General features: G+C 40.8%; 1 protein-coding gene across 3 annotated transcripts in view; it reads right to left on the reverse strand.

Annotated features, from left to right (window-relative positions):
* The window catches only part of TAF4B (TATA-box binding protein associated factor 4b), a 132435-nt gene extending 112384 nt beyond the window's left edge, over positions 1–20051 (reverse strand). For 2 of the 3 annotated variants that reach the window (XM_066353443.1, XM_066353441.1), the window contains exons 1-3: positions 19230–20051; positions 4949–5094; positions 1020–1127 (exon numbers count right to left, since the gene is read on the reverse strand). In XM_066353443.1, coding sequence (XP_066209540.1) covers positions 1020–1127; positions 4949–5094; positions 19230–19572 — 597 coding nt within the window. In that variant the 5' untranslated portion in view covers positions 19573–20051. The remainder of the gene's footprint in view (positions 1–1019; positions 1128–4948; positions 5095–19229) is intronic. The other variant, XM_066353442.1, reaches the window with a different exon arrangement.
* Positions 20052–22408: the final 2357 nt, after the last annotated feature.

The following is a 22408-nucleotide window of genomic DNA, read 5'->3' on the forward strand; positions in this document are numbered from 1 at the left end:
AAATCTAGAATGGATAATGAAGGAAGGACATTATAAGCATCAGTTGCAACAGTAGGGACTGTAATTCCTCTTACTAACTTCCTCTTTCTTGTTTCCCCAAGGAAGTAATCCACTGGCATTCCAAAAGAGCAGGTCTTCAAAATGTATGAGGCAGCAGATCCCAGTCATGCAAGGAGTGCACGATGATATGCCACAAAGAGAAATCTGTGTTGTCCTAGCTACTGGGAATGCTATAAGAAAACCTGCAGTTAGTTGTCAGTTCCTTCAGGTTTCAACTCAGCTTCAGGGAAATCACCTTTCCCAAGAGCACTTCTCTTCTCTTTTTGGTTAGTCTACATCCACTGACTGATCACAAAGGGGAAATTAAGACCCAGCTGACCATGTTGGCACACAGTGGCTCATCTCTGACAGTCATATTTGCTCCACAGTTCTTACCAGTTTCACTGAGGTTTTATTGGACCTGTATCTATTTGATACATTTGTATTAATTTAATATATTCAAGTAAAAAAGATATTCTAAAAATATGCACGATATTTTTGTTTGTTTTTTAGAGAAAGAGGGACAAACAGACAGGAAGGAGATGAGAAGCTTCAATTCATAGTTGAGGCACATCAGTTGTTCACTGATTGCTTTCTCATATGTGCCTTGATCAGGGGACTCCAGCCAAGCCAGTGACCTCTTGCTCAAGCCAGCGGCCTTGGGGTCATGAATATGATCCCACACTCAAGCCAGCAACCCCGCACTCATGCCGGCGACCTTGAGGTTTCAAGCCTGGTCCTCAGCGTCCCAGGCTAATACTCTGTTCACTGTGCCACCGCCTAGTCAGGCTACACCATGTTTATCTTGTGTTTCCATACCTCCAATGATTACCAGTTTGAGAAGTGTCAGATATCACTGAACTGCTCCCTTCAATGTTACATAGTCAGCAACTTAAACATCTAGCAAAAAATAGCTAAATAATAAAGAAAGATGAGAGAATAACCAGTGCACACATGGCCACGAGTCTGTCACAACTTACTTGTACTGAGGCAGGCTTCGGAACAGTGGTTACCACAGTAGTTCCAATTTGTGCCAATGGTTTAACAGGTGCCACTGCCACTTTCTTGATTAATTGTGAATTAGAATTCTAAGGGGTTGGGAATATAATATAGAGTCATTGGCATTAGTATTTTAGTAATTTAAAGTCCACCAGTACTGGCAAATAAACACTTTGCCATAGCAAATTTCTTTTCTTTGTATTTTTCTGAAGTGAGAAGCAGAGAGGCAGAGAGACAGACTCCTGCATGTACTCGACAGGGACCCACCTGGCATGCCCACTAGGGGGTGATGCTCTGCCCATCTGGGCCATTGCTCTGTTGTACCTGGAGCCATTCTAGTACCTGAGGTGGCCACGGAGCCATCTTGCACCCTGGGCAAGCTTTGCTCCAATGGAGCCTTGGATGCGGGAGGGGAAGAGAGAGGGAGAGAGAAAGAAGAGGAGGGTGGGGGGAAAAGCAGATGGGGCACTTCTCCTGTGTGCCCTGGCTTGGAATCGAACCCGGGATTTCCACACACCAGGCTGACGCTCTACCGCTGAGCCAACCGGCCAGGGCCGCAAATTTCTTTGTTATAATTGGCTTTATAACCTTATAAGTTTTATGCACATTCTATAACACTGGGGAACAAATTTTTTTTTTCATTTTCTGTTGTATGAGGTTTTAGAATTGTTTCTATATATTTTGGCATCGCAGATTCCAAATCTGAAATCCATTTTTTGGTGCATGCTCTAGTTTTTAAGCAATTTTAATTTATTTTTGTTACAATTAATGGCATGCAATGGTTTTTAAATTAGAGTTAAAGGGCAAGGATTCTTGGATTGAACATAACCACAAGGCAATTAATGTTTCACAAACATCACTTTTACATAATTGTAGTTGTTTTTAAATGTAAAAAATTATCTGATAAAAACGCCCTCTTATTTTAAGATTGAATCATGGCTTCTTCAAGTCGGCACAGATTTAAGAGTAGTCCTGACACCTTCTGTCATATATGTGGCTGTTACACACTTCAACGTCCATCAAAGGTGCAATACTTCATCATTTGTGACACGTGCATATATTGTCTATTTTCAAGTTCCCCTTGGCGATCAAGACAAGAATTGGGTTCCTCATATTGAGTGTCATAATTGTGAGAAAATGCTTCGCGACTGGACAAAAGGAAAACACAAAGGAATGCCTTTTGGTATTCCCATGGTTTGGAGTGAACCTAAGGACCACACAGCAGTGACTGTTATTTTCTGTCTGATCCATACAAAGGGCATTGGCAAGAAAAAACGGCATATGATCACATATCCTAATATTCCTTCAGCAATACAACCTATCCCATACTCTGAGACACTCCCGGTTCCAGTTTTCAATGATTTTATTTCTTCTAAGGACGAAGAAAGTGAACATGGTGATCAAGTGTATTTTGATAAGATGCATGAGGAAATGGTTGTAGAATCTGAAGGGTCTTCTTCTGATGCCAAGCAGTCATTAACCCCTCAGCAGTTTAGCCAACCTGAATTGAATGACTTAGTAAGAATGACATAAAAATTGTCCTCGACTTTCTGAAGTATGAGGAGCATAACTGGATCATTTGTGTGAATCTTAAAATGGTAAATTTCCTGCTAGCACAACAGAGAGGTTTCACGAAGTATCCTTGCTTTCTGTGTTTGTGGGACAGCCGAGCTCGGGAGAAACACTAGACACAGAAGGAGTGGCCGAAACGTGAAGCTCTGGAAGTAGGGATGCAAAATATTGTGAATGAAACTGTAGTTAATTGAGACAGAATCATTTTTCTCCCACTTCACATCAAACTTGGCTTAATGAAGCAGTTTGTTCAGGCTTTGAATAGAGAAAGTGAATGCTTTCAACATATTATTTCTGCTTTTCCCGCCTTGTCTTTCGAGAAGATAAAAGCAGGTGTATTCGATGGATCTCAAATTAGAACCCTCATACATGAAAAAGAATTTGCCAGGAAGATGAATAAGGAGGAGAAAGTAGCATGGCAGTCTTTTGTGGCAGTTACAAAGAACTTCCTTGGCAACAAAACAGAAAACCATGAACTTCTGGTTCAAAGGATGCTGTTGGCTTTCCGCGACATTGGATGTAACATGTGTGTTAAGATTCACTTCCTGAACAGTCACCTTGATAAGTTTCCCGAAAATCTTGGAGCTGTTAGTGATGAGCAGACTACTGCTGGAGCATCAAACGAGATTGTCCTCAACAAGTACAGAAACACAAGAGCTACAAACGCAAATTTTTACCTGAACGGAATTTAAATAAGTTTTGTGCAAATTTTATGATTAAAATAAGTGTTTTAATATGTTCTATTTTGAAATTATAGACAAATTCTGATGCAATCATATCTTTTAGTGTATTAGTGTATTTACTGCATTATATAAATTATTATATTTTCACAAAGATGATGCCCAAGAAGACATTCTACTTCATTATGTTAAACTAAATGCTGAAAATTTTACAATAAGATAAAAACCTAAAATCTTGAATTGCAAAAAAATTGTAGCTTACAGAGAAAAACTAATGTCAGATCTGAGATCAGCACATTCGAATTAGGTAACAAGTGTTTTTGTGGATGCAACAAAAATTTTGTTCCCTAGTGTAATATATTATGAACCTAATTGGTCAAGTGGCCAGTTGATGCTCATTTCACTTATCTAAGGAGGCAACTGATTTAACAAATAAATATCACAGTATTTCAAAATAAAAATCTTGAACTCTAGGCCCTGGCCGGTTGGCTCAGTGGTAGAGTGTCGGCTTAGCATGCAGGAGTCCCAGGTTCGATTCCCAGCCAGGGCACACAGGAGAAGCGCCCATCTGCTTCTCCACCCCTACCCTTCTGTCTCTCTCTTCCCCTTCTGCAGCCAAGGCTCCACTGCCACTGGAGCAAAGTTGGCCCAGGTGCTGAGGATGGCTCCATGGCCTCTGCCTCAGGCACTAGAATGGCCCTGGTTGCAACAAAGCAACACCCCAGATGGGTAGAGCATTGCCCCCTGGTGGGCATGCTGGGTGGATCCCGGTCGGGCGCATGCGGGAGTCTGTCTGACTGCCTCCCCGTTTCCAACTTCAGAAAAATACAAAAAAAATTTTTTGAACTCTATTCTTTGGCACAAAGAGAAAACATGGATTCTCTTTTTACTACCCAATTATAAATGAAAATGTGCTAACCTATGTATTCAATCCACAGCAGTTAGATAAAGCAAACTAGAAAGGGACGGAGTAGCTATTGACAGATACTATAACAGAGAAAATGACTGGTTGAGAACCCAGAATCAATTAGCAGAGTAAAAAATGGAGGTGGGGAGATTTAAACTGGCAGAGGATGATATTACTACAGAAAGCAATGCAATCTTTCCTAAGAGAGCCTGATTCATCAAGAAAATCCTATACTATATTCAGCATTTTCTGTTCACCTCCCCCCAAAAAAGGATGCCCATAAAAAATGTTTTTTAACTCTGGGACAAAAGATAAGATTCAGATACCTAGAAAAATCATCATGTATGTAATCTTAATGATGCCAAATTAATTGAAATATTATAGTAGAGTTCTGAATTTCTTAAAAGTAATTCCTATGAGATAGGGATAAAAATTAATACTGAACTATATGTAGTCTTTATATTTTGTATAAATTAAAACTGAAGAATGGTTTTCTTTCCACTTTACAGATGCAAACAGCCCTTTGAACACTCCTTGAAAACTACAAAATCTGAGTATGAAGATTGAGTTTTTATTGTTTTAACAATCACCAATTGACAAAACCAAGTATCTTGGTTAAATTAACATATATTCAACAAAAAGGTTGAACACAACCATCCCTTTGATCATTTTTTCTGGCAAATACATACGCACATAATAAAATAGTAACTGGAAAACTAAATTCGATGAAAAAAACTTTAAGGTATATTACCGGCATTGTACAGATTTTGACTGTTTGAGTATTCGTTTGTACAGCTGGCCTTGAAATGATGTCACTTGTGGTCTCGACTCTTGTTACAGCTTGCTGAGGAGATACCAACATCAACTGACCACTGTTACTTTTGATCAAAACCGTTCCTATATTTAAAAAGAAAAAGAAACATGACCTGGCTAATAAATGAAGCATAATCATATATTTCTTCTATTTCTTTCAATAATGTAAATGATCTGAATAAGTGATTAGTATATACTGAATTCCACATCTACTAATTATCATATATAATAAATATGAAAAAATGGTTTTACTCAAAGCTACTTTAAATCTTAAAAGCCTAAGCCTATGGCTGTGACACTCCTGAAGGAGGCAAAATACTTTTTCTTTATAACATGAAACTTTATAAAGCTAGAGTAAGATGGTATGGTAAGGGCACAAGACTACACACACTGATCAATGAAACAGAAGAACCCCAAAATAGACTTGTACAGATATGTAATATCAAATTTTTCTAAGAGCACTGTGGCTTTTTATGAGAAACTACTCAATATCTAGGACTGGGTTAGTAAGTTATACACATGGAAAATATGGAAAGCTTCACACCATACCTGAAAACCATTAAGGATATAAGGACAAACAAGTAAAACCTTTTAAACTCTTAAGCAATGTAAAAAATTATCTTTCTTATTTTGGAATAAAAATTTCTTAAATAGGTAATGTTTGATACATTCACCTATATCAAGAATACTTCTGTTTAGCAAAAGACACCACCAGGTAAAAAGACAAACTACAAAATAAGAGAAAATTTTAGTTCACATGTATTAAAAGGATAAATATTCAAAATGCACAAAAGGAACACTGATACCAATGACAGGGAAATGTCACTGAACACATATATCATAAGACCACAGTGAGATCTCACTTCTTATCTGCCATATGAGCAAAAATTAAGAAATCCAATGACAATATTGAATGTTACAATTCAGGAACTCTATTTTGATGGTGTTAGTACAAGCTGGTACTACTTCTTTGTTCAACTCTATGATTGTGCCACAGTGATTCCATTTGAATGCCCTTTAACCCAGTAGTTCTAAATCTAAAGAAATTCTTATCCACATCAGTAAAAGGCACAAGCATATTCATATTCCAGAATGGCAACACCAAGAGCTCGATAAACCCATTTCCCAGCAAAACACGCATAACTGATAGAAATAATTTTTAAAAACAACCACTTAATGTCTTTGAAAACTGCTCTACCTAAGGCATACAGAAAATGACTACCCAATTATTAAAATGTACTAAAACTCATTTAAGAACAGCAAGAATCTGAACTTTCCCTTCGGTCAGCTCTACATGGCCGAAACAGCACTTCAGTCCGTGTGGCCAGTGCAGGGCCTCCCTGCTCTCCCAAGCTCCTAGTCAAGAGCTAAGGTATCTTGCTGGAAGGAGCAGGCCACCAGCTTTTCTCATTCCCCGCTCAAGCTACATACTTCACAGAACAAATGTGAGACAAATGTGTCCAAGATGTTCTACCTTCTTACTTATGAAAGACGCACCACAGAGAATACTTGGGCCCTGACTGTCCTAACCCCATCATGCTAGGCGAGGTAAGCAGAGAAGACCAGAGACTACCACCTATGCCCAGTACTTACTTCTAAAACAGGCATACGCCTGACCTGTAGTGGCGCAGTGGATAAAGCGTCAACCTGGAAATGCTGAGGTCGCCGGTTCGAAACCCTGGGCTTGCCTGGTCAAGGCACATATGGGAGTTGATGCTTCCTGCTCCTCCCCCTTCTCTCTCTCTCTCTCTCTCTCTCCCTCTCTCTCTTTCTCTCTCTCTCTCTTTTCTAAAATGAATAAATTAAAAAAAATTAAAACAGTCATATCACTCAAAGAGAAGCATGCCACAATACTGGTACCTGCTCCAAATATCTCCCTAGAGAAACTTTTTAGTTCAGAGTGTGGGAAAGCACAAGACTATAAAAACACTCTCCAATCCAATGGAACAATTAAAAGAAAGCTGCTATCTTCATGACAGATGCAAACTATGCCATATGCCTAACTATAGTTCACTAGAGAGAAACGAGACAACTCAGAAGGGCCTTCCAAGTTTCAGAACAAATCTCAAACAATGACCTTAAAAACTACGGCTGTAGGCCCTGGCCGGTTGGCTCAGCGGTAAAGCGTCGGCCTGGCATGCGGGGGACCCGGGTTCAATTGCCGGCCAGGGCACACAGGAGAAGTGCCCATTTGCTTCTCCACCCCCCCCCCCCTCTTTCCTCTCTGTCTCTCTCTTCCCCTCCCGCAGCCAAGGCTCCACTGGAGCAAAGATGGCCCGGGCGCTGGGGATGGCTCCTTCGCCTCTGCCCCAGGTGCTAGAGTGGCTCTGGTCGCGGCAGAGCGACGCCCCAGAGGGGCAGAGCATCGCCCCCTGGTGGGCAGAGCGTTGTCCCCTGGTGGGCGTGCCGGGTGGATCCCTGACGGGCGCATGCCGGAGTCTGTCTGACTGTCTCTCCCCGTTTCCAGCTTCAGAAAAAAAATACAAAAAAAAAAAAAAAAAAACACACCAAAACTACGGCTGTAAAGGAGAACAAATTCTAATTTAATCAGAATATGGAGCAAGTTAGGCCCTAGGACATTGTTGAAAGCAACAGGGCAATCAATGAGAAGAGACCAACAACTGGGTTTGACACCAATTGAGGCAAACACCTTGACAGAAAGATCAAAGAAAGAGAGCCCTACTTCAACCACTGCCATCCCAGCCAGGTTGGCTGTGCTCATGCCCAAGGCTGTGCCCTCTAAAAAGGAGCAACAACAAAGGCTGCCTATTGCAGCCTTTGAAAACAGACTTCCAGCCAGACATTAAAAAAATAAACAAATAAATAATAATACACTCAAGGTAGGAGAGTTCAGTATCTAGATTTGCTACATTAGTTTTCAACAACAAATAACAAGATATGCAAAGAAAAAAGTATAAGACATGGGTAAAAAAAGGCAGGCAACAGAAACCACCATTGAGAAGGACTACGGGAGGTGCTTGGGTTACAACAGTCTCAACATATGACGTTTCAAGTTTATGACACTCACTCCCATAAAAACTCTTTAAAAAATTGAGATGTTTTGGCTTACACTGTTAGCACTGTACTTACAGACTACATGGGTGAATGAGTTTGGTTATACACAGCAGAAGAATAAGCAGTAATGTGAGCTATGAGTTAGGAAGCTGGTGTCCACCAGTACACTTATCTATGCCATTTTGGCCTGTTAAAAGCACAAGTGTTCCATCTGTGTTAGGCTAGGGCAGGGGTAGTCAACTTTTTTATACCTACTGCCCACTTTTGTATCTCTGTTAGTAGTAAAATTTTCTAACTGCCCACCGGTTCCACAGTAATGGTGATTTATAAAGTAGGGAAGTAACTTTACTTTATAAAATTTATAAAGCAGAGTTACAGCAAGTTAAAGCATATAATAATAATTACTTACCAAGAACTTTATGTCAGATTTTCACTAAGCTTGGCAGAATAAATCTTTATAAAACAACTTATTATAGTTAAATCTCTTTTTATTTATACTTTGGTTGCTCCACTACCGCCCACCATGAAAGCTGAACGCCCACTAGTGGGCAGTAGGGACCAGGTTGACTACCACTGGGCTAGGCTGTGTTTTGACTTACATCAAAATTCAGGTTACATCACTGTCACAGGAGTGGAACTGTGTCGTAAACCAAGGACCCCCTCTAGATGTCATTTAACAGACTTCAAAGTAACCATTATAAATATGTTTAAAAGAATAACAAAAACCATGATTAAAGTAGTAAAGGAAGATAAGATGATGTGATGAATACCATTAGAAATATAATTTAAAAATTGGTAGTTGAAAAGTAAGATAACTGAAATAAAATATTTACTACAGGACCTAAACTTGGATGGGCAAAAGAAAGATCGGTGAGCTTAAAAATGGATTATGACCCAGATTCCATTTCTGGGAATTTATCCAAAGAAATATAAAACATCAATTTTAAAGAATATATGCAATATTCGTTGCAGCATTATTTACCATTGCCAAAATTTAGAAGCAGCTCAAATGCCCATCAGTAGATGAATGGGTAAAAAAGCTGTTGTACTGGCCTGACCTGTGGTGGCACACTGGATAAAGTGTCAATCTGAAATGCTGAGGTCACCCATTCAAAACCCTGGGCTTGCCTGGTCAAGGCACACATGGGAGTTGATGCTTCTTGCTCCTCCCTCACTTCTCTTTCTCTCTCTCTCTCTCTTTCTCTCTCTCTCTCACTCCCCCACCTTCAACCTCCCTCCATCTTCTCTGTAAAATGAATGAATGAATGAATTTTTAAAAAAGCTTTGGTACAGCCTGGTCTGAGGTGGCGCAATGGATAGAGCATCGATCTAGAACACTAAGGTCACTGGTGCAAAACCGTGGGCTTGCCTGGTTCCGGCACATACGACAAGCAATCGATGAACTAAAGTTAAGCAACTATGACTTGATACTTCTCGTCCCGCACCCTGCTACTTCTCTCCTCTATCGGTAAAATTGATAAAGAAAATCATTTAAAAAAATTAAAAAGCTATGGTACACTTACATAATGGAATAATACTGCCTGGCCATAAAAAAGGAAATCTTACCTTTTGTAATAGCTTGAATGGATCTGCAGAGTATTATGTTAAGTTAAATAAACCAGTTAGAGAAAGATGAAAAAATATGATTTCATTTATATGTGGAAGCCAATGAACAAAATAACAAACAAAACAGAAACAGATTCATAGATACAGAGAAAATGCTGACAGCTGTCAGAGGGGAAGGGAGTCTAATGAAAAAGGTGAAGGGCTCATGCAAAGAAAAAACAGTCACAGACAAGAGTATGAGTGTTACCAAAGGGAAAGGGGGCAGAGGCAGAAGAGTGTACATGGGAGATAAATGGTGCTGAAGACTCGGGGTGAACACACAATACAACGTACAGAGTAAGTATTATAGAATTGTACACCGAAACCTATATAGTTTTGTTAACAAATATCACCCCAATAAATTCAATAAAAATTAGAAAATAAAGCCTATCAAAAATGATAGGTTAATATATTATGCAATCCAAAGAAGAGAGAGAGAAAAGAACAAAGAAAACAAAGCCTCGGAGAAACATGGGTCACTGATAAACACATCAACATGAAAATAATGTGAATACAGTAAAAAGGAGAGAGAAAAAGAGTGAAAGGAGCAGAACAAAACTCAAATAAATATCAGCAGAAAACTTGCCAAATTTTATTTTTAAAAATCTAGATATGAAGTGGTTACCAGAGAGGGGGGATGACGAAGAGAGGAGTAAAGAGGAACAAATACGTGGTTACAGAAAATGATTTGACTTTGGGTGATGAGCACACAACACAATCAACAGTTTAAATGTTATAGAAATGTTTACCTGAAACCTAAGTATTCTTATTGACCAATGTCACCCCATTAAATTTAATTTCTAATAATAAATAAAATCTAAAGCCAATTTTTAAAAAATAATCTAGACATCTAAATAGCTCAATAAACTCTAAGTAGGACCAATTCAAAGAGATCCACACCAAGACATATCATAGTAAATATGTTCAAAGACAAAGAAAAAATCTTGAGAGCAGCAAAAGAAAATCAACTTATTATGTACAAAGAACCCCAACAAGATTAACAGCTGGCCTCTCATCAGAAACAATGGAGGCCAGAAGGCAGTAGGATGAAACATTCCAATTGCTAAAATAAAACAACTGTTACTCAACAATGAGATATCTTTTAGAACTGAAGGCAAAATAAACATTCCTAGATAAAAACTGAGAGGGTTGGCCCTGGCCGGTTGGCTCAGCGGTGGAGCGTCGGCCTGGCGTGCGGGGGACCCGGGTTCGGTTCCCGGCCAGGGCACATAGGAGAAGTGCCCATCTGCTTCTCCACCCCCACCCCCTCCTTCCTCTCTGTCTCTCTCTTCCCCTCCCGCAGCTGGGGCTCCATTGGAGCAAAGATGGCCCGGGCGCTGGGGATGGCTCCTTGGCCTCTGCCCCAGGCGCTAGAGTGGCTCTGGTCTCGGCAGAGCGACGCCCCAGAGGGGCAGAGCATAGTCCCCTGGTGGGCGTGCCGGGTGGACCCCGGTCGGGCGCATGCGGGAGTCTGACTGTCTCTGCCCGTTTCCAGCTTCAGAAAAATATAAAAAAACAAAAAAACCTGAGAGGGTTGGTAGCTAGCAGGCACAGTATAAACAAACTACTAAATGAAGTTCTTCAGGCTATAAACAAGTGACACCAAACTAATTTGAATTCACATGAAAAAAGGACACTAATAAAGGTAATTAATTATATAATTTCACAATAAAAAATGCATATAACTTCTTTTGTCTCTTAATAGCTTTTAAAAACAATTCTATAAAACAATATATGTAACTGTATTCTTGGGTTTGTAACATAGAAATGTAATATATTTGTGAATAACAGCATAAGCAAGTGAATGAGAACAAAGCTGTATTGCACTATGGAACTGACTTCACATGGTAACTCAACTTCACAGAAACGGTAAATAGGAAGGTAATAAAACAAATACTACAAATATATGCTTGCTCTTCTTTCTTCTGTCACCTTCTTTAAAGGTATAAAATTACATAATGTAATAATTACAAGGAATTTGGGGGTTTATAGCATACCTAGATGCAATATATAGAATAGTATAGCACAAAAATAAATAGAAAATGAGCTATATGTTTCTCTATCTCGCTGAATTAATATAAATGTGAAGCAGATGCTGAAACTCACTTCTCAGAAAAGATTCCTTTCAAAAAAGTTACTGCTTGCCCTGGCCAGTTGGCTCAGCGGTAGAGCGTCGGCCTAGCGTGCAGAGGACCCGGGTTCGATTCCCGGCCAGGGCACACAGGAGAAGCGCCCATTTGCTTCTCCACCCCTCCGCCGCGCTTTCCTCTCTCTCTCTTCCCCTCCCGCAGCCAAGGCTCCATTGGAGCAAAATTGGCCCGGGCGCTGGGGATGGCTCTGTGGCCTCTGCCTCAGGCGCTAGAGTGGCTCTGGTCGCAACATGGCGACCCCCAGGATGGGCAGAGCATCGCCCCCTGGTGGGCAGAGCATCGCCCCATGGTGGGCGTGCCGGGTGGATCCCGGTCGGGCGCATGCGGGAGTCTGTCTGATGTCTCTCCCTGTTTCCAGCTTCAGAAAAATGAAAAAAAAAAAAAAAAGTTACTGCTCACTGACAATGCTCCTGGTCACCCAGGAGCTCTGATGATGATGTACAATAAGATTAATGTTGTCTGGGGGCTGTTAATACAACATCCATTCTGCAGCCCATTGATCTAGGAGTAATTTTAACTTTTAAGTCTTATTATTTAAGAAATATATTCTGTAAAGCTATAACTGCATAGATAGTGATTCTTCTGAAACATCTGGGAAAAATTGAAAACCTTCCAAAAAAGATTCACCATTCTAGATGCCATTAAAAACATTCATGATTCATAAGAGGTCAAAATATCAAAATTAACAGGAGTTTGAAAGAAGTTGATACCCACCCTCATGGACAACTTTGAGGGCTAAGACTTCTATAGTAACAATAACTATAGATGGGGAAAAAGCAAGAGATCTACCATAAGTAGATGCTGAAGATGTAACTGAATTACCGCAATCTTATGATAAAACTTCAACAGATGAGAAGTTATTTCTTACAGATGAGAAAGTGGTTTCTTGAGATAGAATCTACTTGTGGTGAAGACTGTTGAAATAACAACAAAGGATTTAGAATATTACATATATTTAGCTGATTAAGGAGCAGCAGGGTTGAGAAGAAAGAAGTCCTGTGGGTAAAATGCTATCAAACGGTACTGCATGCTACAGAGAAATCATTCACGAAAGGAAGAATCAATTGATGCAGCAAACTTCAAAGCTGTCATATTTTAAGAAATTGCTACAGACACTCAACCTTCAGCACCCATCACCCTGATCACTCCACAGCCATAAACATCAACATAAACATCCTGCACCAGCAAAGACTATGACTCACTGAAATCTCAGATGATGGTTAGCACTTTTCAGTAATAAAGTATTTTTAAATTATGCTAAGGCACACTTAAAAGACCTCAGTATAGTATAAACATAACTTTTATGTGCAATGAAAAACCAAAGGATTAACGTGAATCATTTCAGTGCTATATTCATTATATTGTGGTGGTTTGGAACCAAATCTGCAATATATCCAAGGTATGCCTGTACAATAGAGAATAGAAAAATAACTGAGAGCCTGACCAGGCAGCAGCACAGTGGATAAAGCGTCGGACTGGGACGTGGAGGACCCAGGTTCGAAACCCCGAGATCACCAGCTTGAGCGTGGGCTCATCTAGTTTGAGGAAGGCTCACCAGCTTGAGCCCAAGGTCACTGGCTTGAGTAAGGGGTCACTCGCTCTGCTGGAGCCGCCTGGTCAAGGCACATGAGGAAAGCAATCAACAAACAACTAAGAAGCCCAACGAATAACTGATGTTTCTCATTTCTTTCCCTTCCTGCCTGTCTGTCCCTATCTGTCCCTCTCTCTGTCTCTATCACACACATACAAAGTATGAAACTCTATAGCCAAGTGGTATATCAGCATGCAAGGTCGGTTTAACATCTGAACATTAATTACTGTAAAACACTCTATCAACAGAATAATGACAAAAACCCACATGGTGATCTCAATTGATGAAGAAAAAGTATTTGACCATCTCTGACACAATTTTTTTATGATAAAAACATGCGACTAAATAGGAATAAAATGAAACTTCCTCAAACTGACAAAGGGGTTCTACAAAACACTTACAGCTAACACGAATAGCCTCCGCAATCTTGAAAAGGAAGAATAAAGTGGGGGGTATCACATTCCTTGATATCAAGGTATACTGCAAGGCCAATGTACTCCAAACAGCCTGGTCCTGGCATAGGAACAGGCATATAGATCAATGGAACAAAACAGAGAACCCAGAAATAAACCCACAGCTAATGGACAACTGATATTTGACAAAGGAGGTAAGAGCATACAATGGAGTAAAGACAGCTTCTTTAACAAATGGTTTTGGGAAAATTGGACATCTACCTGCAAAAAATGAAACTAGACCGCCAACTTACACCAATCACAAAAATAAACTCAAAATGGATAAAAGACTTAAATGTAAGCCGTGAAACCATAAGCATCTTAGAAGAAAACATAGGCAGTAAGCTCTCTGACATCTCTCGCAGCAACATATTTGCCAATTTATCTCCACGGGCAAGGGAAATAAAAGACAAGATAAACAAATGGGACTATATCAAACTAAAAAGCTTTTGCACACCTAAAGACAATAAGAACAGAATAAAAAGACAAACTACACAATGGGAGAACATATTTGACAATACATCTGATAAGGGGTTAATAACCAAAATTTATAAAGAACTTGTAAAACTCAACACCAGGAAGACAAACAATCCAATCATAAAATGGGCACAAGAAATGAATAGACACTTCTCCAAAGAGGACATACAGATGGCCAATAGGCATATGAAAAAATGCTCAACATCACTAATCATTAGAGAAATGCAAGTTAAAACCACAATGAGATACCACCTCACACCAGTCTGAATGGCACTCATCAACAAAACAACACAGAATAAGTGCTGGCCAGGATGTGGAGAAAAGGGAACCCTCCTGCACTGCTGGTGGGAATGCAGACTGGTGCAGCCACTGTGGAAAACAGTATGGAGATTCCTCAAAAAATTAAAAATCGAACTGCCTCTTGATCCAGCCATTACATTTTTAGGAATATACCCCAAGAATACCATAGCACAGTTTGAAAAAAAGAAATGCACCCCCATGTTTATGGCAGCATTGTTCACAATAGCGAAGATCTGGAAGCAGCCTAAGTGTCCATCAGTGGACAAGTGGATTAAAAAGCTTTGGTATATATATACTATGGAATACTACTCAGCCATAAGAAACGATGACATCGGATCATTTACAACAACATGGATGGACCTTGATAACATTACACTGAGTGAAATAAGTAAATCAGAAAAAACTAAGAACTATATGATTCCATACCTAGATGGGACATAAAAATGAGACTCAGAGACATGGACAAGAGGGTGGTGGCTACCGGGGGTTCGGGGGGCACAAAGAAAACCAGATAGAAGGTGACAAAAAACAATTTTACTTTGGGTGATGGGTATGCAACATAATCAAATGTCAAAATAACCTGGAGATGTTTTCTCTGAACATATGTACCCTGATTTATCAGTGTCACCCCATTAAAAATAATAATAAAAAATAAAATAAAATAAAATAAAACATATTTGCAAAGCTGCACAAAAATATATACTACTCACAAAAATTAGGGGATATTTCAAAATGAATATGAAGCGATAAAATATCCCCTAAATTTTGTGAGCAGTATACATGTAAATATGCTTATTATAGCATCATTTCTAATAGCAGAAAACAGTGCACACAATATCAATGTCTATGAATAGAAAAGTTATTTCCAAAATGATGGTACATCAGTACAATAAACTAAGCAATTCAAAAAATGAAGATTTATACAGACTAACATGAAAAAAATACAAAAAATTGTTAGTAGTGATAATCTGAGGTGAGTGGATATTACATTTCAGTTTTTCTTATAAAACATATGCCACTTTTGTAAGTAGAAGAAGCAAGAAACTAAAAATAAAACACACTGATACATGTGATGGCCCTTGGAACCCTTTAAGGCAGGCGCCCCCAAACTGCGGCCCCCTGAGGCCATTTATCCGACCCCACCGCCCTTCCGGAAGGGGCACCTCTTTCATTGGTGGTCAGTGAGAGGAACACTGTATGGTGGCAGCCCTCCAACGGTCTGAGGGACAGTGAACTGGCCCCCTGTGTAAAAAGTTTGAGGACCCCTGCTTTAAGAGCTGCAACCAGGCCCTGGCCGGTTGGCTCAGTGGTGGAGCGTCAGCCTGGTGTGCAGAAGTCCCAGGTTCGATTCCCAGCCAGGGCACACAGGAGAAGCGCCCATTTGCTTCTCCACCCCTCCCCCTCTCCTTCCTCTCTGTCTCTCTCTTCCCCTCCCGCAGCCAAGGCTCCATTGGAGCAAAGATGGCCCGGGCGCTTGGGATGGCTTCTTGGCCTCTGCCCCAGGCGCTAGAGTGGCTCTGGTCGAGACAGAGCGATGCCCCGGAGGGGCAGAGCATCGCCCCCTGGTGGGCAGAGCATCGCCCCCTGGTGGGCGAGCTGGGTGGATCCTGGTCAGGCGCATAGGGGAGTCCGTCTGACTGTCTATCCCCGTTTCCAGCTTCAGAAAAATACAAAAAAAGAAAGAAAGAAAAAAAAAAAAGCTGCAACAAGATTGCCCCCTATTCTTTCTACATAATCTGCACCCATTAAAATACTTAAGTGCTTTTCCCTGTGCCAAGAAATATACTAAGCCCAGGGGGGAAAAAAGTCGGAACTTACAATAAAAAAGGAAAGTGACAAAACTGAACTGAGAGTAGTATGGTGGCAAATATATAGACTGCAAGTGGTAACACAAAATAGGAGAAACTAATCTATTTGCCTTGAAGAAGAGCTGCACGAATGGAGTACAGCACTTTCTCCTGTGGGATGACTATCCATAGACTGAACAATGCCACTGACATTATCAGGAGTAAGCTGACCGCACAGCCTTTGAAATCCAAAGAGCCAATGGCACACATGGTGAGCACTGAGAAGAAGAGTCTGTCATTTCATGAAAGCCAGCAGCACTGTGACAACTGTGGAAGCTGATGACCATGTAATATCCCTTAGATAAAGCCTGTGTGGAAACAAGAACCACTAGCTTATCCAGAAATGAGTTCAGGAATTTGAAAAGCAGATACAAATCCTATGCCACATCTCAGCATGAAGGAATTGATGTAAAAGGACCTCAATGATTTCACAAGTAACTTTCACAAACTTCTGTACAGTTTAACTGTCAAGCAGAACTTACCAGCATATAAAATAAAAGAAATAAACAAGTCCTTGCTCATCACTCTCAAACAAGTGATAGGAGAGACAGAGAACCAAAAACAGAGTCACAGTCTGGCCTAAAATCTCACATGTACACCAAAAAAGAAGACTGAAGAGGTTACCAAAAACATTCAAAAGAAAATAATTTCAGAGCTTCACTATAGTTCCCTTCATTTTTTCTCACTGTTCCCGCTTTTTAAAAGTTTAGCCCTTGTTAACCTACAAAACCTGTGGTGCATATTTATTTTTTAAACCAGTTATGTTCATAGAGGAAATTCCGAAGTAAAGAGAAATCAAGTACTTAAAGTCTAAGTATATAATTAAAGAAAGTATACTTCAGTAATCAAATGCTAATGTTCAGTATATAAAAGAACAGTACGAGAATCATAACCTTTAAAAATGTTAATCGGTATTTTCTATTTCATTATTCAAATACTGTTTATTTTATTCTGCACCAATGAGAACACAAATGTTAGTATACTCTTCTGCCACACATCAGCAGATATTCCCAAAAGCTGCTCTTCAACTCCCACCTCCTCTGTAGCTAATGATTCCTAAAGGCAAGTCATTTTCTCATTTAATGGGAGTTTCTTCATGTTTGACAGCCTAAAATGTGTTAGTGCAGCACATGTAGTCCTTCCTGGTTTGCTGCTATCATTCTAGCAAGTTTCAGTTTGGTTTCTCTGTGTATAAAAAGATTAGGCTCTAAAATTCTATAACTCACCTTTTAGCATTGATACTCAAGGAGGCGTAGTGTGCACACACAACAAGTTGTAAGCATAGTGTTGTGGGAAGAGAAAACAGACCCAGATTCAAATTCCCTCTGACACCTATGAGTTTTGCATTAGGCACATTACCCTTAAGAAAGGATCTTTTCTACCTACTTGTTATAACCAATAAACAAAAGAATATAAATAAGTATTAAAAAGTGCCCAGCCCTCAATAAGTTATCAATACAACAATAAGTGATCAGTTCCCACTTTGCAAGTTTTCATTACTCTTGAAAGTTCTCCCATTTTAATACTTTTTTTTATTGCTTCTTAACAAACTTCACTGACTAGACAGGCATTTAGTTTTAAATTATGGGGTGATTTCATTCAAACACATCCATAACTACTTTATAAGAATGCATGCTAGATAATTTAGAACTTGTAGAAAATGTATCCAGCGATGCACACAGCTTAACAAGTGTATGTACCTTGTGTACCATACAAAACTGAAACAGAACTTCATCAAGTGAAGAACATAATCTCTCTGCAATGTTCATGACCAAATAGAACATTAGGTACCAAAGAGTCCTCCCATCCTTTTACTAAGGGATACTTAAATCTTTTAAATGAAATGCTTGACTTCATTACTGTCTTGGCGTGTCTGAGTTTCAATTACTGCTGAGCAAAATTTACAGAAAATATATCACTGTAGTAGAGTTCACGCCAAAGAATGTGCGATGAGCCTTCCTCCAACCCCCCACTGAAATTCCAAGAGAATTTCCAGTTGAGGAAAACAAGCAGAACACTCAAATATCCTTCATCATATTTATAATATGTACAGGATCACAGAACAAAACCTTTGCATAAATCACGAAAAAAAATGCCCAACAACGTAAACTGTAGGATAAAAAGAAGTCACATACTGAAAAAAACTGCAGCATTCAGTCTGCTTTAGATATATCACAATCGCATTGTTTGATCTATTTGTCAACTCTGGCACCAGCTCCCTGGGAGTCTTCTAACCTGAAGATACTATCATCACACATCTAAAGACAGTGCACAAAGCAGCAACGATCACTAGACAGTGCACAAAGCAGCAACGATCACTTCTGGTACTATAAAGCAGTAAACGTGCTTCAATTTAAAATTCTCTTTCAGTCTTAACACCCAAGAATCTCTTAAATACACTTTTGTCAACATGGTAACGGGTGTGGTTACGAATATAAGCTGACCTTTCTCCGCAAGAAATTGAACTTGGCTATACTTCCCCAGGTTGGAGCCAGCACCTCCAAGGCCCTCGAGAATACGCTGCTCCAGCTTTTACTGTGTCACTTAGGTGAAAAATTGTTTCCTTAAATATGGAAAGAATATGCACTGAGGACTCACAGAGACTATATCAATTGTAAAGCCAAATCACTGTTCTGCCAAGTCAAGATTATGTACGAAAGGTTCGCTCGGCTTGGTTTGGTTTTGTTTTTTAAGCTTCCAGCAACCAGGCAATCTGGGGCTCTGACGTTTCCCGTGTCACCGCTGCCTGGACCGATGGATGAACTGGGAAAGGTGAACATACCTGGAAAAAGCTGCAAATTAGCAGGCAGCTGGATGGTTGCTGTGTTGGGGGCTTTCATGGCGACTATCTGAGGAGCAGGCAGCCCAGGGCAGCTGCTGAGTTTCGGAAGAGCACTGACGGGAGACACTTTGGTCACCAGAGTCCCGACGGGGAGCCGCAACGGCTGGGACACCGCGGACTCCACGCAGACATGGACAGGAGCCTTAGTCACGGCGCCCAGGGCTACGGAAGTGCCCTCCACCGGGACCGTCAGAGCCCCGGCGGGGGCCCTGGTCAGGGTCCCGGAGGCGCTCATACCCGCGAGGGGTGCGGCGCCGGCCGGCTCCGTGAGGCCTGAGGGCATCCCCCAGGTGGATCAGCGGCAGCCGCCGCGCCGCCGTTCCGGGAGCACAGGCAAGCTGAGGCTTGACAAGCGGCAGCCGACTCCAGGGAAGTTCCGGCTCCACAGCATCGCTAGGAGGAGGCGCAGGGGCCGCGACACGAAAAACAATGATGGGCGCCGGCTGGGAAGCGGGACACGAGCGTCCGGGACCTCCCTCCGGGCCGCGTGGCCCCGCCGGCAGCAGTATCTGCTCGGCCACTTCCTCAGCGGCGTTCCCACGTGCGCCGGCTCAGCCCGGCGCCTCAGCCTCCGGGTCCCGCTGCAGCGGAGCTTGGCTGTGAGGTTTCCGGAAGAGCGTCACTTTAGCTCTCGCCTCCCAGCCTAACTCGACTACGCCATGGTTCCCCCGCCAGAAATTTCAAAACCACAATGCTGAGCAACCCTAAACCCCCTCTGCACGCTCGACACGCTGCGCCGCGCGACCACGCCAGCCATGTTTATATAGCCACGCGGAGACCATGCGCACGCGCACAGGCCGCCGTCACCGCCCCGGGCTTTCCCCGGAATCCGGCCACGTGATTGGCCACAGACTGTAATCGAGCTCGTGACGTCACTAGGGACCGCTCCAGGGAGCTTTAGAATCTTCCCCAGAATCCAGAAGAAGGAGGGGCCAGTTACCGAAAGTCTGGCATGTGGGAGGGGTAAACCGCACTCCGAAAACTGCGGCGTCCGCGTTCCTCTCCTAGATGTTGCCGGTGGCGTGTTCCTTAAAAAAGCCGGAACAAGACTTTGTACGGGCTTCTACTTTATAAGCAAAAATTGAGAAGGGCTGATTTTGGAAAACAGTAACTCAGTAGGAACTCTATCACGCTTCCTCAGGGTTTTTATGCGGGCTTTGCTCTAAAGCATTGCTAAAATTAGCATTACAATTGACATTGTGAATTTTTTAAAATGGCTTTTTTTGTCTTTTAAATACCTAAGAATAATGTATCGTCTTGTAAGATGTGCCTGTTTCCGTGTAATTTTAGAGTTGAGCTGCCCCAAGGAAAAATCTTTCTTCCTACGTGGTGCCAAAAATGTCTTTATCACCTCTAAACTTATTTAAATTATTTGCTTACTTTTCTATCTCCTTGAAAACTGGGACTGTCTTTTGACTTCTACCTCCTCAGATCCTTAGATCTTAAGTGCAATCCTAGATATTCTTTGAATAAATTAAAAGTGGCCTGACCAGGCGGTGGCGCAGCTTCGGACTGGGATGGGGAGGGCCCAGGTCGAGACCCCGAGGTCGCCAGCTTGAGCGCGAGCTCATCTGGTTTGAGTAAGGCTCACCAGCTTGTGCCCAAGGATGCTGGCTTGAGCAAGGGGTCACTCGGTCTGCTGTAGCCCCCCATCAAGGCACATATGAGAAATCAATGAACAATTAAGGAGCCACAACAAAGAATTGATGTTTCTCATCTCTCTCCCTTCCCGGTCTGTTCCTATCTGTCCATCTCTCTGACTCTGTCTCTCCCACAAAAAAATAAATAAAAGTGTTTGTTAAATGAATCAATAATACAGTCTTATGAACAAACTTGTCCCTTGAGATCTCTACAGAGAAAATGCCTTGATTTCAGGCTACTGTAATAGTTTGCATTGTAATATGTTTGTGGGAACTGACACTAAACTGAAGGAGATTTTGCAAGTAGATGGACAACCTGACGTGTACAGCTTCTAGTTTTCTCCCGCCCTGTAAACTCCAACGGACAGGACCTTCTCAATCCTCGCAGGTTTACTGCTCCATATTTAATAACCTATCTCATGACCCAAATCAATTGCATCCTTCCTCACTCCCTGAAGACTTACCTGATGATCGCTTACCTTCTAGAAAACTCCTCAAAGTGGAGTTGGGGGGTGGAAAACTAAATTAATTGAGCACCAGTTAGTGTGCTGGTCTCTAAGAGATACATTTTCTTGTTTTTTTCTAACAACCACCTCACTTTATTGATTTAGAAACTGCAGTTGAAAGAGTAATTGTCCAAGAAGGTGGATTCAAACCAGTCTATAATATATGATGCCAAAGTACATCTCATTCCACTACTCCACAAATATCTGATTCCTTATATATCCCACACTGCTCCTGGAAAAATGCTTTGTACATATGAGATATTCAACAAATATGTGCAAGTGAATTAAAATGGAGCCATGCAATATTTTCAGAGAAGTGGATTTGAATCCTAGATTTGCTCTTCGCTATCTGAGCAAATTGTTTAGGATTGGTGTTTTTTCTCTCCATACAGGATAGTTCAATAAACACTTGTGGAAGGAAGACAGTTTGCACTGACAACTCTCCATTTTCCAACTTCTATTAGACCACCCCCCCAACTCACATATTTTGTTTAGGTAAGTAAATAATCACAGTCAAATTACAAAGAGGCTTGGTGGAGTAAGTATACATTCTCTTTAAAGTGACCTAGCATATTTTCATTATCATTGTTTGCCTTATTATAATTTGACTCATTGATGAGAATTTTAATTTTCTAGTTGCAAAGAATATACTCTTCCTCAGCACCAGTAACTTCTGTCCTGAATTTAAAATTTAGTAATAATTATGTTTACTACATTTCCTTCTGATAGACATATTAATAAAACAGGATATGTAGAAAGAAAAATGCATTTTATTGTTCTATGTATTAAAAAATGGAGGAAGATTATACCTTGATTTTATTCTGTTTACCTTTTAAAATATTGGTAGAATTTAAAATACTAGAAAATACTTATTCATTTACCTTCTATCTTAACCCATTTGAGCTGCTTTTGTAACAAAATACCACAGACTGTGTAGTTTATAAATAGCAGAATTTTTAACTCACAGTTTTGG

Source organism: Saccopteryx leptura, chromosome 11, assembly GCF_036850995.1.
Source record: "Saccopteryx leptura isolate mSacLep1 chromosome 11, mSacLep1_pri_phased_curated, whole genome shotgun sequence".
NCBI classification, from domain to species: Eukaryota; Metazoa; Chordata; class Mammalia; order Chiroptera; family Emballonuridae; genus Saccopteryx; species Saccopteryx leptura.